General features: G+C 37.5%; 1 protein-coding gene across 1 annotated transcript in view; it reads left to right on the top strand.

Moving 5' to 3' along the window:
• Positions 1-463: 463 nt before the first annotated feature.
• LOC149826999 (inositol-pentakisphosphate 2-kinase IPK1-like) overlaps positions 464-19,845 on the top strand; it is a 29,082-nt gene continuing 9,700 nt past the window's right edge. Inside the window, exons 1-2 of the mRNA XM_090018409.1 lie at positions 464-552; positions 8,002-8,044. Of these exons, the coding sequence (XP_089874535.1) occupies positions 464-552; positions 8,002-8,044 (132 nt within the window). The remainder of the gene's footprint in view (positions 553-8,001; positions 8,045-19,845) is intronic.

Genomic DNA, 19,845 nt, shown 5'->3' on the forward strand with positions numbered 1-19,845 from the left:
CGCCTGCAACCCCTCTCTTCCTCCCTTTCCCTCCACCACCCCATCTTCTCCACCTTACTCCTCCCTTCCAATCTACTCCTTCCCCAAAAAATCAGGCAGCGCCAAGCACCATCATCGACCATTACATGGCCGGTGACTGGACGCCGACCAAGGACAATCGGTGAGACCCCCTGATCGCCGCCCCACTCCTCTCCTTCCCTCCTTTCTTCTTCCCCCTTTTTTCTTCTTTCATTGCCTCCCCTTAACCAGTCTTCTCCGGTGAGGTTCAGACCAGATGGTGGCAGACGGTGCCAAGCACCATCACCGGCCATTACATGGCCGGCGACTGGACGCCGACCAAGGACGACCGGTGAGACCCCCTGATCGCCGCCCCACTCCTCTCCTTCCCTCCTTTCTTCTTCCCCCTTTTTCCTTCTTTCACTGCCTCCCTTCAACCGGTCTTCTCCGGCGAGGTTCACACCAGATGGTGGCTGCCGGCCATCCACGACCAGCGGCAAGCCAAGCCATTAGTCGGCAGCTCTGCTTGTTGATTCCCAAGAATGGTGGAAGAGGGTGAGTTGCCAAACCCTAACCGCCTTCCTCCCACTTGACCACTTTCCAATTTCCATCGTGAGAGATGGGTGGGATAGAGGGGACCGATATAGTTTTGAACTGGTTCAACTCAAATCCACCTTATGAATCTCCATCATAAGACCGGTTCATCCATAGAGGGGTGGATGCAACAACTATTGGATGGCTTTAATCTTTGTTCTTCCAGCGATTATGTTATTCATAATCGCTCATTTTGTTTTTGATTGCTAGTATACAAGCGTATTAATTAAAATCATTGTTTAATTAAAATCATTGCTAATATATATAAGCGTTTGATAAGAAATGCAGCTTCACTTGATGGTTATTTTGTTCATCAAATTCAAATCCATATTCAGGTAAAAATTTATGATTTTAGACATAATTTCGTAATTGGATCCATATCCGGGCAAAAAACAATAATAAACTTGTTAAAACATGTAAAATAGTGGACAGATCGGGTCTTACGATCCAAAACGAAGTAATTCGATCCATTATCCATGACTCTCCAAGTTGTCCGCACATCATCATCACACAACGGACATTTGGAACATAGCTTCTGAGTATGGTCTAAACAAACGTTGGACTTGGAACAATTGTTACGGAATGAACCGAACCAATGTTCTGTTCTGTCTTTTTTGTTCATTTCGTCTAACCCTGGACAAGCCATCAAACATATCCTAAGGGATAGGGAATGATGCTGTGCCACTTCACATTTTATTGTTTGGTAACATTTCACATCATAATGTTGATAGAATGCGAACTCAAGCTCTGCTTTTGTATGAGCTGTATCAAATCTGTAGTCGATTTCTTTGCCTTAAAAAAGGGAAACAAGAGTAGTATAAATCTCATTAATTGAATTATAGCTTCAGTTTTGTTTAGTTTGAAGTTCACTATTTGCTATGCACTGTGAAAATTCATTGGGACTTCTGCAAAAAAATAATAGACCCTATGCAAATTTGTGGTTGAGCTCTGGGCCTCAGGTTTGGATAGTTCCCATCAATCTAATAAATCCTAGGTTATGATTAGCAGGGGCTGGAACTCACCATAGATTTTGGCAATCAGTTATCGACTCGAGCCTAAACTGGTCAGTCAGTCTTGCTAAACACTCAATGTTGTATTTGGATAAATCATGAAAATCCTGAGGTTTGAGGTATGTTGCATTTCAAACATTATGCTGAAAAAGAGAAGAGTAGCATCTATTGCAAAACATTCATAAATCTCATAGTATTTATGCAATGAGTAAAACTTGGGAGTCTTGTTGCATGCTTGTTGTTGTTGCTTGGGTTTTATGGTATTTTCATGAGATTCTACTTTTTCATTTTTCCTCTACTCTTATGAAAAGTTTTCCAACTTCTCTATTTTCTTGTTCTCTTAAGATTTTTGCCAAACATTGAAAATGAAAAGGAAAACTTAGATGCAACGTATGAGAAAATCACCCAAGCTTGGCAAGAGATCCAAGATTTTAAAGATCCAATGCATATCAGTATCCCTCAATGAGAAGGGACATGTGTTGTAGTGTCGTCAATTCCTTTTCCCTCTTCCATTCCAAACCAATCAATGGAGATCAATTTCATATTTTCATTCTATTGGACTAGTTGGTTATATTGAGCAAATCATGGAAGTCTGACCACAGCCGGAAACTCCAGTCCTTGTAATAAAGAAATGAACTATGACATTGTTTCTTAACTATGTCACCTAGACACGACTATTGAGCAACCGTACCCATATTGACACGGCCTGACACGAGTACTGGTACCAGACGCAGCGTGGGTCCGTGCAGGTCCAGATTGGGTTGGGTCCAACCCTGACACAAAGCAAAATTTTTTTTTTGATGTCGGTGAAAGGCAAGGAGGAAGAAGAAAAAGTAAGAGAAGAAAAAGGAGGAGAAGGAAGAAGAAGAAAAAAAAGAAAGAGGAGGAGAAGGAAGAAGAAGAGGAAAGTGGAAGAGGAAGAGGAGGAGAAGGAAGAAGAAATCTAAAGAGGAAGAGGGGTAGAATGAAGAAAAAAATAAAAGAGGAAGAGGAAGAGGAGGAGAAGAAGATGAAAGAGGAACAGGAAGGAGAGAGAGAGAGCATACGCTCTTCAACCTCCTTCTTACAATCTGCTTGAGAGAGAGAGAGGGAGGGAGGGAGCATACCTCCTCCTCCTCTTCTTCTTCCTGCAACAATCAGACAAAGAGAGCAAAAAGGGGGAAGGGCCCTTCCCCCTTTTATCTGATGTCTTATATATGGATCTAGTGGATCTATATATAATCTAGACTCATACCCAAACTCTCTCTCTATATATAATTGTTTCCCCGTACCCGCATTTTTTTGAAATTGTTGTGTCATACCCTTCATACCCCGTACCCATGTGACATAGCTTCTTAAGGTGCAGCCAACTATCAAGCAAGTCTTTGGCAGGTTCCTCCGTGCAATTCCAGTATCAAGAATGGTTGTCTTTGTTGCTTTGAGAATTAATGTTTATGTCATCTATAGACTGGGAATCTTGTAAAGAAACAAGTCTTCTAATCACACACAATATATCCACCAAATATTCAAGAGAACAAGCACAACAAGTGTCCACAAAAGGGCACACTACCAAGACCCACACAAGGGGTATCCACAAGAAGACTTAAAAATAAATAATATTTTATTCATTACCAAATGCAAGAAGCATTACATTAAGGAGGGGGGATAACTCCTATTTATATACATGAGAGAAGAGTGAGGAAGAGAGACTTAATAGAATCATTGGAGCTAGCTCCAACGACTCTATTTGTAGTCGTTGGACTAGCTCCAACGGCTCTATGACTAGTCAACTTAGTTGTTGACTAGTTAGAGCTCTAGTTCGTTTTGAACTAGATAAAAAATACAAAAAATAAAAAAAGTTAAAAATAAAGAAAAAGAAAAAATAATTAATAAGTAATATATATATATATATATATATAATATACATATATGTATATTTTGACACTCTCCATCAAACTTACAATATCATAATCAAAAGTTTGTCTAAAAGAAAGTGATATCGGGGAACTGCGAGAGGTTTGGTGAAGAAATCTGCTAACTGATATTCCGATGTCACATACGACATATCTATAGTCCCATGAAGATACTCCTCTCGAACATAGTGTCAATCCATTTAAATATGTTTAGTCCGTTCATAAAAGGTACAATTGCTGGCAATATAGATCACACTCTTGTTTTCACAGCACATGCGTGAGGCACCTGTTAAAATGTATTATTCTTTTTATATATATATTCTTATATATATGTGTGTGTGTGGAGAGATACATATATATATATATATATATATGATATATATATATATATATGTATATGTATCTATCTAAGTATATATATAAAAATGTATTTTTCAAAACCTGATAAAGGGTATTTCGGTCATTTCTCATTTTGCGCATATTCTCATTTGAGAATATGACTATTTTTTCATATTTTTATTTCTTTTAGCTTTTCCTTTTTTATTTTTGTGTTTTTTGTCTTTCATAATATGGGGGGGGGGGGCACAACAGATACGTTGGAGCCCCCTCCAACGGTTATATTTATAACTGTTGGAGGGGTTCCAACGCATATGTTGGAGCCCCCCACTCCTCCAACATGTCTATATAGGGGTGCTCCCCTTCTTTCTTTTTCATGCTTTTGTAAAGCCCCTTTTGGGACCCAATATATTGAAGTTGATATTTTTTATGCTTTTGTGCATGTGTATCCGTGCCTTTGTGCACTTGTGAGAGTTCTCCTTTGTGCACACTTCGTGTTTCTAGCATTGTGTTTATACACAAAAACTCTTTTTATAGAGATTTTCACATGGTATCAGAGCGAGGTTGCTTGGAGAAAGAAAATCTTACGGTTCTTCACAATATTGAGTGCCTCGAAAAGCATGCCTTCAACTTTCTTGTGATTGACGTGAAGACTTCTCTTCATCCAATATTTTAGAAGTTTTTTACAAGATTTGAAATCTCATTATGGTATGTATTATTTTCTCTCACTTATCTCTCAAATGAGAGAAAAAGACTCCCATTTCTTTCTTGGCTTTAAGCCCAACGACTCCAATTATCACGTGTGGGCCGAAAATATGAAAGCCCATATTAAAGGAAAATGGCTTTGGGGTTATATTCAAGGCTCAATTATGGAACTGGAGCCTAAAATTACTTTGGTTGAAAGAGCAAAAATCAAAATTCTTGATGGAGATGAAAGAACTAAGGCTCTTGAAGAATATAGCAAAAAACATGAGGAGTGAAAAATAAAGAACTTCAAGATTTTGTCATGGATCTTCTCCTCCGTTGAGACTAGAACCAACGACAATATTATAAAGTTTAAAAAGGCTTCTCAAGCATGGGAGTACCTTGAGAAAATGTACACTTCTAGAGACTTGTCCCATAAGTATTACCTCCAAAAGAGGGCGCTAACCCTTCTTTAAGGGGAGATGACTATAAGGAAATATTTTGCCGAACACTTATCTATTTGGGATGAGCTTGCTATGCTCAAACCCAAGTGGAGTGGAGAAGCTATAGAGCTTCGTCATAAACAACTTGAAGAAGATTGATTTTTTAACTTTTTGAATGGGCTAAGGCCCGAGTTTGATCTAATTAGATCTTCTCTTCTATCCTCCTTCACCTCTCCCTCTCTTGAAGACGTCATTACAAAATTAAGTGGAAAGGAAACTCGCATGGGCATTAACAAGCAAAATCCAAGTGTTCTTGCAATGCCCACAAATCAAGATGAGTGTGATGGAGCAAATGTCGTTTTTAGGCCGAGGAACAACTTGAAGACATATAAACCTCCTCATTTTAAAAGCCAAAATCAAGGTGATCAAGGCGGAAGAAGGGATTATAGCAAAATTGTGTGTCACTTTTGCAAAAAATCAGGTCATATCAAACCGGTTTGTCCTAAGTGAAAGAAATTACTAGCAATGGCCACCACATCTCAACGACAAAAAGAGAAATCTACAAATGGAGCTCTATCTCTAAATCAAATTGTGGAAGCTCTTCAACCTCATCTTAATGGAACTATTTTTGGTGCCGCCGTGTCTACTCCTTCTCCTCCAAGTAAAACTTCTTGGCTTTTAGATTCTGGTACGTCGTTTCATATGTCTCCAAACATTTCATCTCTTTTCGAATATTTTGAAAATTTGTCACCATCTTTTGTTTCAACCGCGAATGACACTTCTCTTGAAATTAAGAGAATTGGAAACTTTAAAACCCAAAACTTCTTTATTTTTAAAATTAGATTTATACCAAAATTAAATTTAAACTTACTTTCTGTCTCTAAACTCTCGGACCTTACGTGTAACATTCAATTCTCATCTAATAAATGTTTAATACAGGATCACCGGTCCAGGAGGTTGATTGGGGAAGGCTCTAGGAAGGGAGACTTATACTATGTGGACTCTCTTCAAATTCCTAAAACCCTCTTTTGTAATGTGGCCCAACATAAAGACATAAATGTTTGACACAAAAGACTTGGTCATCCCAATATCACTAAGTTCCTCTATTTGGATTTTGCTAAAAATCTTTGTAAAAATACTTTCTCTTGTAATGATTGCATTCTTGAAAAAATGAGAAGTATGCCTTTTGAACATAGATTTATGTTTACCACTAAACCTTTTGAAATTATTCATTCGGATGTTTGGGGACCGACACCCGTCATATCCAAAGGAGGTTTTGTCTATTATGTGATTTTTGTGGATGACTTGTCACGATATTGTTGGATATATTTTTTCAAACATAAGCACAAAGTCTTTACATGTTTTAAATCATATCATATGATGATCAAAAATTAATTTAATAGTAATTTAAAGATATTTAAGACCGATTCCGGAGGTGAATATCTATCTAATGAATTTAAGAAATATCTTAAAGACTATGGTATTGTCCATCTAAGTTCGTGTCCTAAGACCCCACAACGAAATGGTTTGGCCGAAAGGAAGCATATGCATATCATTGAAACCACTAGAACTCTTCTTATCTCCCAAAGTATTCCAATTTTTTTTGGGTCGAGGCGGCTCTTGCTTTCGTTTATCTTATTAATCGTCTTTCATCCAAAAATTTAGATAAAATCTCTCATTTTGAGACTCTATATGAAAAAGAACCTGATTATAATAGATTGAGAGTTTTTTGTTGTAAGTGCTTTGTCCTTACAGATAAAAATGATAAACTCTCACCAAAAGCCATTCCTTGTGCCTTTCTTGGCTATTCCGAAACCCAAAAAGGGTTTCGATGTTATGATACTAAGAATGATAAGTTATATGTCTCAAGGAATATAACCTTTTTGGAAAATGATAGTGGTTTTGAAAAAAATGAATCTCATTTAGAAAATGCTGACTATTCCTTTCTTTTTGATCTATTATCTAAAGATGATGATATCTCTAGTGACGATGAATCAACGTATAACAGTGACAATGAAGTGGTTGAAATCAACAATAGCTCTAACCCTACTACCTCTCAAGAAGAAAATATAACTAGAGACCCTATCACCTATACTCATAGAGATAGACGCACCTTTAGAAGTGCCATTGAGCAATATAGTGAACCTAACGAATCTATTTCCACACATGATTAAAATCCTAGAAGAACCAAAAGAACTAGAAAAACTCCCTCTAGATTCGTATCCTTTGACTCTTTCTCTCTTAAATATCAGGCTTGCTTAAGTGCCATTCACTCATATTTTGAACCAAAAATTTTTGAAGATGCCAAACGGTGTATTGAATGGACAGAAGCCATGGAGAGTGAACTCAAAGCGCTTAGGAAAGTCAACACTTGGGAATTTCAAACGCTTCCCAGTGGTAAGAAAACTATAGGATGTCAATGGGTGTTTAAAGTCAAAACCAAGAATGATGGATTTCTTGAAAGGTATAAAGCTCGTCTAGTAGCTAAAGGGTATAGTCAAGAATACAAGATTGACTATGAAGAGACATTTGCTCCAGTAGCTCGTATGGTTACTGTCAGATGTCTCATCACCATTGCTTCCATTAGGAAATGAAATATCTACCAAATGAATGTCAAAAATGCATTTTTAAATGGTGACCTAATGAAGAAGTCTACATGGATGCTCCACCTGGTATGAAAATTCCTAAAAATAAAGTTCTTCGTCTTCGTAAAGCTCTCTATGGCTTGAAACAAGCTCCCAAAGCTTGACACGATAGGTTTAACAATGTAATGACTTAAAATGGTTTCTCTTCATGATATACTGACACTGCATTGTTTGTCAAGAAATCTGATGCAGGGATTGTTATATTACTGTTATATGTTGATGATATGTTAATAACAGGTGATGATACCAAATGAATCAAGAGCATTAAATCTATCTTGACTTCAAAGTTTAAAATGTCAGATTTGGGATTTCTGACATATTTTTTGGGAATTGAGGTTGCCTATTCTCACATAGGCTATTTTTTGTCTCAAACTAAACTTGCCTGTGAGATTCTTGACAGATCAGGAATTACAGATGACAAGGTCTATGAAACTCCTGAAACAGTAGGTTCGAAGATGAAGATTAATGATGGGATTCTCCTAAAAGACCCCACACCTTACCGGCAACTGGTTGGGTCTTTAACGTATCTTAGCATCATGAGGCCTGATATTTCTCATGCAGTACATGTTGCTAGTCAATTTCAACATACACCTACTACAGTTCATATGAGCGTCATTCTCTGCATCATCAGATACATAAAGGGTACAATAAACAATGAGGTATTTCTATCTTCTTCTTCTGAATTAAATTTAATTGCTTATACTGACTCTGATAGGGGAGGTGACCCGAATAACTGTCACTCCACCACTGGTTTCTGCATTTTTTAAGGGAATCTTTAATTTTTTGGAGATGAAAGAAACAATAGAAGGTCTCCTTTTCATCCACAAAAGCAGAATACAGAACCATGACATCTACTACCATGGAAATTGTTTGGATTCGTAGTTTGCTGGAAGATATGAATATTCAAGTTCAAGGGCCCACAAAACTATGTTGTGATAATAAAAGTGCAATTTACATTGCCAAAAATCACACATTTCATGGGCGCACGAAGCATATTGAGATGGACTGCCACTATGTTCGTGAAGAATACTTAAGAAGAACAATAGACCTTTCATATGTTACATCAAATATCAACTGACAGACTTCTTCACCAAAGCGCTGTGCTCTCCAAGATTTAACTTCCTTTTTGGCAAACTTTCAATTATATCACCCTAAGTTTGAGGGGGGGTGTTAAAATGTATTATTCTTTTTATATATATATATACATATATATATTCTTATATATATGTGGAGAGATACATATACATATATATATGATATATATATATATATATATATATATATATATATATATATATATATATATATAAGATATATATATAAATATATTTTTCAAAACCCGTTAAAGGGTATTTCAGTCATTTTTTATTTTTCGCATATTCTCATTTGAGAATATAAACAACAACAACAACAACTACGCCTTCATCCCAAAACAATTGGGGTCAGCGATATGAACCAAAAAAAGAAATTCATTTTGGGTCTTCCACATGAATCCTTTTCCTCTAATCATTTCTATCCAATGCCATGTCCTCGGTGAGGTTCAAAGCATTCATATCCTTTCCTATCATCTCCATCCAAGTCTTCCTAGGCCTACCCCGACCTCTTTTAACTAATATATTTTCCCATTTCTCCAACCTTCTAACTGGAGCATCATTAGGCCTTCACCGAATATGCCCAAACCACCATAAACGATTCTCTTGCATCTTATTTTCAATGGGTGCAACACCTACCTTCTTACGTATCTCTTCGTTCCGAATCTTATCTTTTATTGTATTTCCACACATCCATCTAAGCATCCGCATCTCAGCTACACTCATTTTTTGAATATGATGTCTCTTGGCAGCCCAACATTCCGTACCATATAGTAAAGCGGGCCTAATAGTCGTCCTATAAAACTTTCCCTTCAACCGCAATGGCATTCTACGATCGCACAGCACTCCAGTTGCACTTTTCCATTTCATCCACCCAACCTTTATCCTATGATTTACATCTCCATCAATTTCTCCATACTTTTGAATGATGGATCCCAAATATTTGAAATAATCATTCACCGGTATTTCTTGCTCACCAAGCTTTACTACACTCTCATCACTACTTCGTTGCTTACTAAACCGACATTCCATATATTCAGTCTTACTCTTACTCAACTTAAAACCTCTAGCTTCCAATGTATGTCTCCATAATTCTAACTTAGCATTAACCCCAGCTCTAGACTCATCAATCAAAACAATATCATCAGCAAACAACATACACCACGGTACATTTTCTTGAATTGATCTCGTAAGCTCATCCATCACTATCGCAAATAGAAAAAGGCTTAAAGCAGATCCTTGATGTAACCCAACCGTTATCGGAAAATTGGTTGTCACCCCTCCACAAGTGCGGACATTGGTTACTACTCCTTCATACATATCTTTGATTATACTAATGTACTTGAGAGAAACACCTTTCTTCATCATTGTCTACCAGAGAACGTCCCTAGGTACTCTATCGTATGCCTTCTCTAAATCAATAAAAACCATATGCAAATCTTTGTTCCTCTCTCTCTATCTTTCAATAAGTTGTCTAAGAAGATGTATAGCTTCCATAGTTGATCTTCCAGGCATAAAACCAAATTGATTCTCCGATATCATGACAACCTTCCTCAACCTAGACTCAATCACCCCCTCCCAAAGTTTCATAGTATGACTCATGAGTTTTATACCACGATAGTTTGTGCAATCTTGTATATCACCCTTATTCTTATATAAAGGCACCAAAGTACTTTTCCTCCACTCATTAGGCATCTTATTTGTTCGCCAAATCAAGTTAAAAAGATTTGTCAACCATTCTAAACCTTTCTCTCCCAAGCATTTCCAAGCCTCGATAGGTATACCATCTGGGCCAACTGCCCTTCTTGATTTCATTTTCTTCAAAGCCTCTGCAATTTCTTTCTTTTGAATCTTGCGCATGAAGTCACGATTTATCTCATGAAAAGGAATGGAGAAGTCTCCAAGATCTTGAGCATGACTATCATTAAATAGCTTATCAAAATAATCTTTCCATCTCTCCTTAATCTCCTCATCTTTGACTAAAACCCTTTGCGTTTCATCTTTGATACATCTAACCATACCCAAATCCCTCGATTTTCTATCTCTCATCTTTGCAAGCCTATAAATATCCTTCTCGCCTTCTTTGGTATCCAACTTGTCATAAACCTCCTTATATACCTTAGCCCTCGCGTTTCGAACTACTTTTTTAGCTTCCTTCTTTGCTATCATATACTTCTCTAAATTCTCATTATCACGACTCTCATTTGAGAATATGACTGTATTTATTCATATTTTTATTTCTTTTAGTTTTCCTTTTTTTATTTTTGTGTTTTTTGTCTTTCATAATATGGGGGGGGGGGGGCACAACACATACGTTGGAGCCCCCACTCCTCCAACATGTATATATAGGGGTTCTCCCCTTCTTGCTTTTTCATGCTTTTGTAAAGCCCCTTTTGGGACCCATTATATTGAAGTTGATATTTTTTTATGCTTTTGTGCGTGTGTATCCGTGCTTTTGTGCACTTGTGAGAGTTCTCTTTTGTACCTTTGTGCACACTTCGTGTTTCTAGCATTGTGTTTATACACAAAATCTCTTTTTATAAAGATTTTCACAACACCAGTTACTTGAACTCTCATATCAGCCAACAATCTTCTATGCCAGACCTCCTCCATCGTTGTAGTTGCCATGGCTCGATATTGAACTTCAGTTGATGAAAGCGAAACCTTCTACTGCTTCTTGCATCGCCACAAAATTAGAGATTCACCTAAAAACACACAAACACTAGTGGTTGAGTGCCTGATATTATGATGACCTCCCCGATCAGCATCATTGTAAGCAATTAAATATTAATGAAGATGAAGAAAAAGTCCTCGAGAAAGTGAATTTTTAATATATCTAATAATACGCAGGGCTGCTCCTATGTGAATAGAAGTGGAAGCGTATTGAAATTGACTAGCTTTATGTACAACGTGTGCTATATCAGGCCTAGTAATTGAAAGGTAAGAAAGTGCTCCAATGAGTTGTCGGCAAGGAGGAGGATCTTCAAGATGTTCTCTATTATCAATTCACATGTTGGTGTTGGCAATCTCGGGAGTATCAACTTTCTTATCATTCGTGATTCTAGACTTGGAAACAATACAACAACAACAACAACAACAACAACTACGCCTTCATCCCAAAACAATTGGGGTCAGCGATATGAACCAAAAAGAAATTCATTTTGGGTCTTCCACATGAATCCTTTTCCTCCAATCATTTCTATCCAACGCCATGTCCTCGGTGAGGTTCAAAGCATTCATATCCTTTCCTATCATCTCCATCCAAGTCTTCCTAGGCCTACCCCGACCTCTTTTAACTAATATATTTTCCCATTTCTCCAACCTTCTAACTGGAGCATCATTAGGCCTTCGCCGAATATGTCCAAACCACCGTAAACGATTCTCTCGCATCTTATTTTCAATGGGTGCAACACCTACCTTCTTACGTATCTCTTCGTTCCGAATCTTATCTTTTATTGTATTTCCACACATCCATCTAAGCATCCGCATCTCAGCTACACTCATTTTTTGAATATGATGTCTCTTGGCAGCCCAACATTCCGTACCATATAGTAAAGCGGGTCTAATAGTCGTCCTATAAAACTTTCCCTTCAACCGCAATGGCATTCTACGATCGCACAGCACTCCAGTAGCACTTTTCCATTTCATCCACCCAACCTTTATCCTATGATTTACATCTCCATCAATTTCTCCATACTTTTGAATGATGGATCCCAAATATTTGAAATAATCATTCACCGGTATATCTTGCTCACCAAGCTTCACTACACTCCCATCACTACTTCGTTGCTTACTAAACCGACATTCCATATATTCAGTCTTACTCTTACTCAACTTAAAACCTCTAGCTTCCAATGTCTGTCTCCATAATTCTAACTTAGCATTAACCCCAGCTCTAGACTCATCAATCAAAACAATATCATCAGCAAACAACATACACCACGGTACATTTTCTTGAATTGATCTCGTAAGTTCATCCATCACTATCACAAATAGGAAAGGGCTTAAAGCAGATCCTTGATGTAACCCAACCGTTATCGGAAAATTGGTTGTCACCCCTCCACAAGTGCGGACATTGGTTACTACTCCTTCATACATATCTTTAATTATACTAATGTACTTGAGAGAAACACCTTTCTTCATCATTGTCCACCAGAGAACGTCCTTAGGTACTCTATCGTATGCCTTCTCTAAATCAATAAAAACCATATGCAAATCTTTGTTCATCTCTCTATATCTTTCAATAAGTTGTCTAAGAAGATGTATAGCTTCCATAGTTGATCTTCCAGGCATAAAACCAAATTGATTCTCCGATATCATGACAACCTTCCTCAACCTAGACTCAATCACCCTCTCCCAAAGTTTCATAGTATGACTCATGAGTTTTATACCACGATAGTTTGTGCAATCTTGTATATCACCCTTATTCTTATATAAAGGCACCAAAGTACTCTTCCTCCACTCATTAGGCATCTTATTTGTTCGCCAAATCAAGTTAAAAAGATTTGTCAACCATTCTAAACCTTTCTCTCCCAAGCATTTCCAAGCCTCGATAGGTATACCATCTGGGCCAACTGCCCTTCTTGATTTCATTTTCTTCAAAGCCTCTGCAATTTCTTTCTTTTGAATCTTGCGCATGAAGTCACGATTTATCTCATGAAAAGGAATGGAGAAGTCTCCAAGATCTTGAGCATGACTATCATTAAATAGCTTATCAAAATAATCTTTCCATCTCTCCTTAATCTCCTCATCTTTGACTAAAACCCTTTGCGTTTCATCTTTGATACATCTAACCATACCCAAATCCTTCGATTTCCTATCTCTCATCTTTGCAAGCCTATAAATATCCTTCTCGCCTTCTTTGGTATCCAACTTGTCATAAACCTCCTTATATACCTTAGCCCTCGCGTTTCGAACAACTTTTTTAGCTTCCTTCTTTGCTATCATATACTTCTCCAAATTCTCATTATCACGACTCTTACTTAGATTTCTATAACACTCTCTTTTAACCTTAATAGCTAATTTGACATCCTCGTTCCACCATGATGTATCCTTACCTAGTGGTGCACCGCCTTTAGACTCACCCAATACCTCCTTAGCTACTTTTCTCATACCACCCGCTATCTTATTCCACATTGATTCTGAATCCTCCTCGAGACACCAATCAACTTCCTTAACTACCTGCTCTACAAACATTCCTTGTTTAGCTCCTTTCAGTGCCCACCACTTAATTCTAGGATCTATCCTATGTCTATCCCTTTTGCGACATTGTCTAATTCTAAGATCTAAAATTAAGACTCTATGTTGTGTAGCTACACTTTCTCCTGGTATAACCTTACAATCGATGCAACAACCCCTATCTCTCTTTCTAAGTAGGAAAAAATCTATTTGACTCGTATTAACCCCACTTTTAAATGTTACTAGGTGAGACTCCCTCTTCCTAAACCAAGTGTTTGCTAAGATCATATCATAGGACAAACAAAAATCTAAAATCCTTTCTCCACTTTCATTTCTTTCTCCTATACCATAGCCTCCATGGATATTCTCAAATCCATCCCTACTAATGCCTACATGTCCATTAAGGTCACCGCCGATGAAAAGCTTTTCTCCATAAGATGTCTCTTGTACTACTCCATCTAAATCTTCCCAAAATTGATGCTTAATGGAATCATCTAAACCTACTTGAGGTGCATAAACACTAATAATATTAATAATATCCGTACCTAATACTAATTTAATAAGTAAAATTCTATCACCCTTCCTACGGACCTCAACTACATTATCTATAAACTGACGACTCATAACAATCCCTACTCCATTCCTGTATACCAAATCTTATATCCCCAAGGTTCTATCACTTTAGCTTTCTCACCTACCCATTTGGTCTCTTGAAGACATAAAATATCAATCTTTCTCCTACACATAACATCTACTAACTCTACCAACTTACCAGTTAAAGACCCTATGTTCCAAGTGGCTAACCTAATTTTATGGTCTTGGACTAACTTCTTTACCCCCACCCGTCCAACAAAGTGAGGGAACCCTTGCCTATTTGACACCACACCCGGGCGCCGGTGTGACGCGTCGCTTCTGGGCGACGACCTAGCAACCCTTGCACATTTATCACTGCCTCCGGGCTTAGAGAGTACAACGCGTCGCTCAGTAGGGAACACCCCAACGAAATTCTCATATTGGTTCATTTTCATAGGATATGACAAAGTTTTTATGCTGGCTGTCACAGGCCTACCGCAACCCTCCTCCTTTATCCGGGCTTGGGACCGGCAGTGTATAACTACACAGGCGGAGTTACCTGGAAACAATATCAAAGCAAATTTATACTGAGATAATAAATACCTTCTAGAAATCTAAGAGTCGTGATAATGAGAATTTGGAGAAGTATATGATAGCAAAGAAGAAAGCTAAAAAAGTAGTTTGAAACGCGAGGGATAAGGTATATAAGGGGGTTTATGACAAGTTGAATACCAAAGAGGGCGAGAAGAATATTTATAGGCCTGTAAAGATGAGAGATAGGAAATCGAGGGATCTGGGTATGGTTAGATGTATCAAAGATGAAATACAAAGGGTTTTAGTCAAAGATGAGGAGATTAAGGAGAGATGGAAAGATTATTTTAATAAGCTATTTAATGGAAGTCATGCTCAGGATCTTGGAGACTTCTCCATTCCTTTTCATGAGATGAATCGTGACTTCATGCGCAAGATTCAAAAGAAAGAAATTGCAGAGGCTTTGAAGAAAATGAAATCAAGAAGGGTAGTTGGTCCAGATGGTATACCTATCGAGGCTTGAAAATGCTTAGGTGAGAAAGGTTTAGAATGGTTGACAAATCTTTTTAACAAGATTTGGCGGACAAATAAAATGCCTAATGAGTGGAGGAAGAGTACTTTGGTGCCTCTATATAAGAATAAGGGTGATATACAAGATTGCACAAACTATCGTGGTATAAAACTCATGAGTCATACTATGAAACTTTGGGAGAGGGTGATTGAGTATAGGTTGAGGAAGGTTGTCATGATATCGGAGAATCAATTTGGTTTTATGCCTGGAAGATCAACTATGGAAGCTATACATCTTCTTAGACAACTTATTAAGAGATATAGATGTTAAAATATATATGTAATATATATTTATATATATATATATCTATATATATATATATAAATATATTCTGCCCGATAAGGGGTAATTCTGTAACTCGCCCAATAGGGGCAGTTTAGTCTTTTTTCTTTTCTACTTTTTTTCCTTTTTCCTTTTCTATTTTTTCCATTTCTTTTTTGTCTTTTTTCTTTTTCTTTTTGTGCATTTAATGCACAGCCATTGGGGGCCCCAACAAAGAGTCGTTGGGCCCCCAACGACTCCTTGTTGGGACTCCCAATGGTCCCTCTCTCTTGCTTTTCTCTAACTCTCCCTCACTCCTCTCTTGCCTATAAATAAGTGGGGTCTCCCCCTTTGTAATGTGTGGCTTCTACAAGCCCTTTAGTGCATTTATAAGATTTTATGCTTTCTAGCCATTTTTGGCTTTTGTGTATGTCCTCTTTTGGACTTGTTCTTTGATTTCTATGTGTGAATGTCCATTGTAGGACATACATTTCTTTTCCGCATATTTCATTACATGGTATCAGAGCCTTGGTTGTGCTCTTGTTTCATATAGCTAGTTGTCTAGTTTTCTCTCTCTCTTTGTTTGTCCTCCATTCTTGATTATATAATGGAAGGAGAACAAAAGATTGATCTCTCCTTCAAGCTTAACGGTACGAACTACATGATGTGGGCCGCCGCCATGAAAAACAACCTGAAAGGTAAAAAGCTTTGGGGATATGTGATGGGCACCATTAAGGAACCTCAACTTCAACTTACAAAAATAGATGGTGATCAAGAAAAGGCTCTAGAAGGAAGTGCTCGCATGAAGGCTATTGAAGATCACCAATCCAAGGTAGAAGATTGGGAAAGTAAGCATGCGAAAATTCTTGCATGGTTCATGAACAACGTGGAGCTAAAGATTTGCGCCAACATTGCCAAATTCCGCTTAGCAAATGAAGCATGGTTCTTTATGAAAGGTATGTATACCCAAAAAGACCTTGCTCGTCAATTCTTTATCCAAGAAAAAATTCGTACCATTAAGCAAGGTGAAATGAGTGTAAGAGATTACTATATCACTATTGGACCTTTATGGGATGAGCTATCCCTTCTTGAACCCAAATGGGTATCAAGTGAAGATGTTGAAATAAGAAGAGAACAAATGGAGAAAGAACACTTTTTCCAATTTTTACATGGGCTTAGGCCCGAATATGAACAAGTAAGGTCCTCCCTTCTCCATAGATCAAAACCGCTTCCATTGGAAGATGCCATAGCCGAAATATGCCAAGAAGAAACTCGTCTTGGCATGATTAAGGGAGGAGATGAAGTTCTTGCCGTGTCTAGACCCGACAATCATATGAAAGCATATAAGCCTCCACACTTTGGGAGGCAAAATAACTATAATGGCAATTATAGGAAAGCTATTTGCCATCATTGTCAAGAACCGGGCCATATAAGACCCAATTGTCCAAAGATAAATGAGCCTCCAAAAGGTAAAGTTGCTACTATTGAAGAAATTCCCCAAAAGAAGGAGGAGCCAATGAAAGGGAAAGAGTCCTTCTCCCTTGCTCAACTATCCGAAGCACTTCAAATTCTACTCAAATCGCCGTCAACTTCGGGAGCCGCCATTGCCTCTTCTTCTTCTCCAGGTACGCCTTCTTGGATTCTTGACTCTGGAGCATCTTTTCATATGACCCCTATTGAAAATGGACTATCCAACGTATATAGCAACTCCAAAAATTCTTTTGTCTCCACCGCCGATGGTACCTCTTTACAAGTTAAAAGCTTTGGAACCTTAGATTTTTCAAAAGATTTTTTTGTGCCAAATGTAAGAGTAGTACCTCAACTTAATTTAAATCTCTTATCTGTCTCTCAAATATGTGATCATGGATGTGAAATCTCCTTCTCAACCAAGGATTGTTTTATACAGGATCTCCAGTCCGGGAAGCGGATTGGGCAAGGCCATAGGAGGGGAGATCTCTACTACATGACCAATTTGAAACTTCCCACCAACTCTTTTTGTAATCATGTCCAAGATAAAAATATAGAAACTTGGCATCAAAGACTTGGACATCCAAGCTTCTCAAAAATGTACTCCTTTCCTTTTGGAAAGAAATTTTGTAATGAGAAACATTTTGTTTGCAAGAGTTGTATTTTTGGAAAAATGAAATCCACCCCCTTTCCAAAAAGAACATTTGTGTCAAAAAGACCCTTTGAATTAATTCATTCGGATGTTTGGGGTCCTTCTCCGGTCATATCAAAAGGAGGATACTCATATTATGTTACTTTCATTGATGATTTCACTCGATATGTGTGGATCTATTTTCTCAATTTAAAATCCGAAGTTTTTAACTTTTTTAAAAAATTTCATATGATTGTCAAAAATCAATTTTCAACTAATATCTTCATTCTTCGATCCGATTCCGGTGGAGAATATCTATCAAATGAATTTCAAAAATATTTGGAAACCAATGGAATTTGTCATCAAAGGTCATGTCCTAGGACTCCCCAACAAAACGGTCTAGCCGAAAGAAAGCATAGACACATTTTGGAAACCACTAGGACTCTTCTCATTTCCAAAGAAATTCCAAAATGCTATTGGGCCGAAGCCGCCTTAACCTCCACTTATTTGATAAATAGAATGATATCCTCATCCCTTCAAAATATATCTCCATATGAAAAACTTTTTGAAAGAACACCCGATTTTAATAGATTAAGAATTTTTGGGTGTAAGTGTTTTGTCCTTACACATAAAAGAGATAAATTATCTCCCAAAGCTATCGAATGTGTGTTCTTAGGATATGGAGAAAATAAAAAAGGTTTTAGGTGCTTCGATCCCAAAAGCAACAAACTATATGTATCCAAAGATGTTACTTTTTTAGAAAATGAGCGGTTTTGAGAAAAATAAAGATATTGATGAAAGCGAATATGCTTTCTTATTTGATCTTCTTTCTCAAGAAGATGTGACTCCTCACGTACAGGATGTTCTTAATGATTTAGAGGATACTCCTCTTAGTAATGATGAAAATGGAAGTAATGATGTTGAAAATAGGTCAATTCAAACCTATACTAGGCGTGGTCAAGAAATTCCCATAAGTGCTTTAGAAAAATATTCTCAAAGTTCCAACATAGAAGAAACCTCTTTAAGGAGATCTAGTCGAATCTCCAATCCTCCTAATAGGTTTGTTTCCTATGAATCCCTAACACCTAAGTATAGGGCATGTCTAATTGCATTACACTCTTATCATGAACCATCACACTATAATGAAGCCAAAAACATTCCTCAATGGGTTGAAGCCATGAAACTAGAACTTAGTGCCCTTGAAAAGGCTAAAACTTGGGAAATAACTTCATTACCCACTGGAAAGAAGTCTATCGGATGTAGATGGGTCTTCAAAATTAAAACTAAAAGTGATGGGTCATTGGAACGGTATAAAGCTAGGTTGGTAGATAAAGGATATGCTCAAGAGTACGGAATAGACTATGAGGAAACCTTTGCTCCCATAGCTAGAATGACTAGTGTTAGGACTCTTATTGCGGTTGCATCCATTAAAAAATGGCCTATCTATCAATTGGATGTTAAGAACGCATTTCTTAATGGCGAACTAAGTGAAGAGGTCTATATGGATCCTCCACCAGGAGTATCTATTGGTGAAAACAAAGTTCTTAAACTAAAAAAGGCACTATATGGGTTAAAACAAGCTCCAAAAGCTTGGCATGACAGATTTAGCAATGTAATGACTAGCTTAAATTTCCGTTCATGTTATACTGACACTGCGTTATTTGTGAAAAATGCAGGGTCCTCTGTAGTTATTTTACTACTATATGTTGATGATATGATCATCACTGGAAATGATGAGCAAGGAATCCATGATATTAAGAAAATTTTAAAAGAAAATTTTGACATGTCTGACCTTGGTTTCTTAAGATATTTTCTAGGTATTGAAGTTGCATATTCACCTCGAGGGTATATTCTCTCTCAGATGAAACTTGCTGCTGACATTTGTGCCAAGTCTGGAATTTCGGATGATAAAAAGACAGAAACCCCTGAGGTTATCAATGC

This window comes from Nuphar pumila, chromosome 10, assembly GCF_984573655.1.
Source record: "Nuphar pumila chromosome 10, dmNupPumi1.hap1.1, whole genome shotgun sequence".
NCBI lineage: Eukaryota > Viridiplantae > Streptophyta > Magnoliopsida > Nymphaeales > Nymphaeaceae > Nuphar > Nuphar pumila.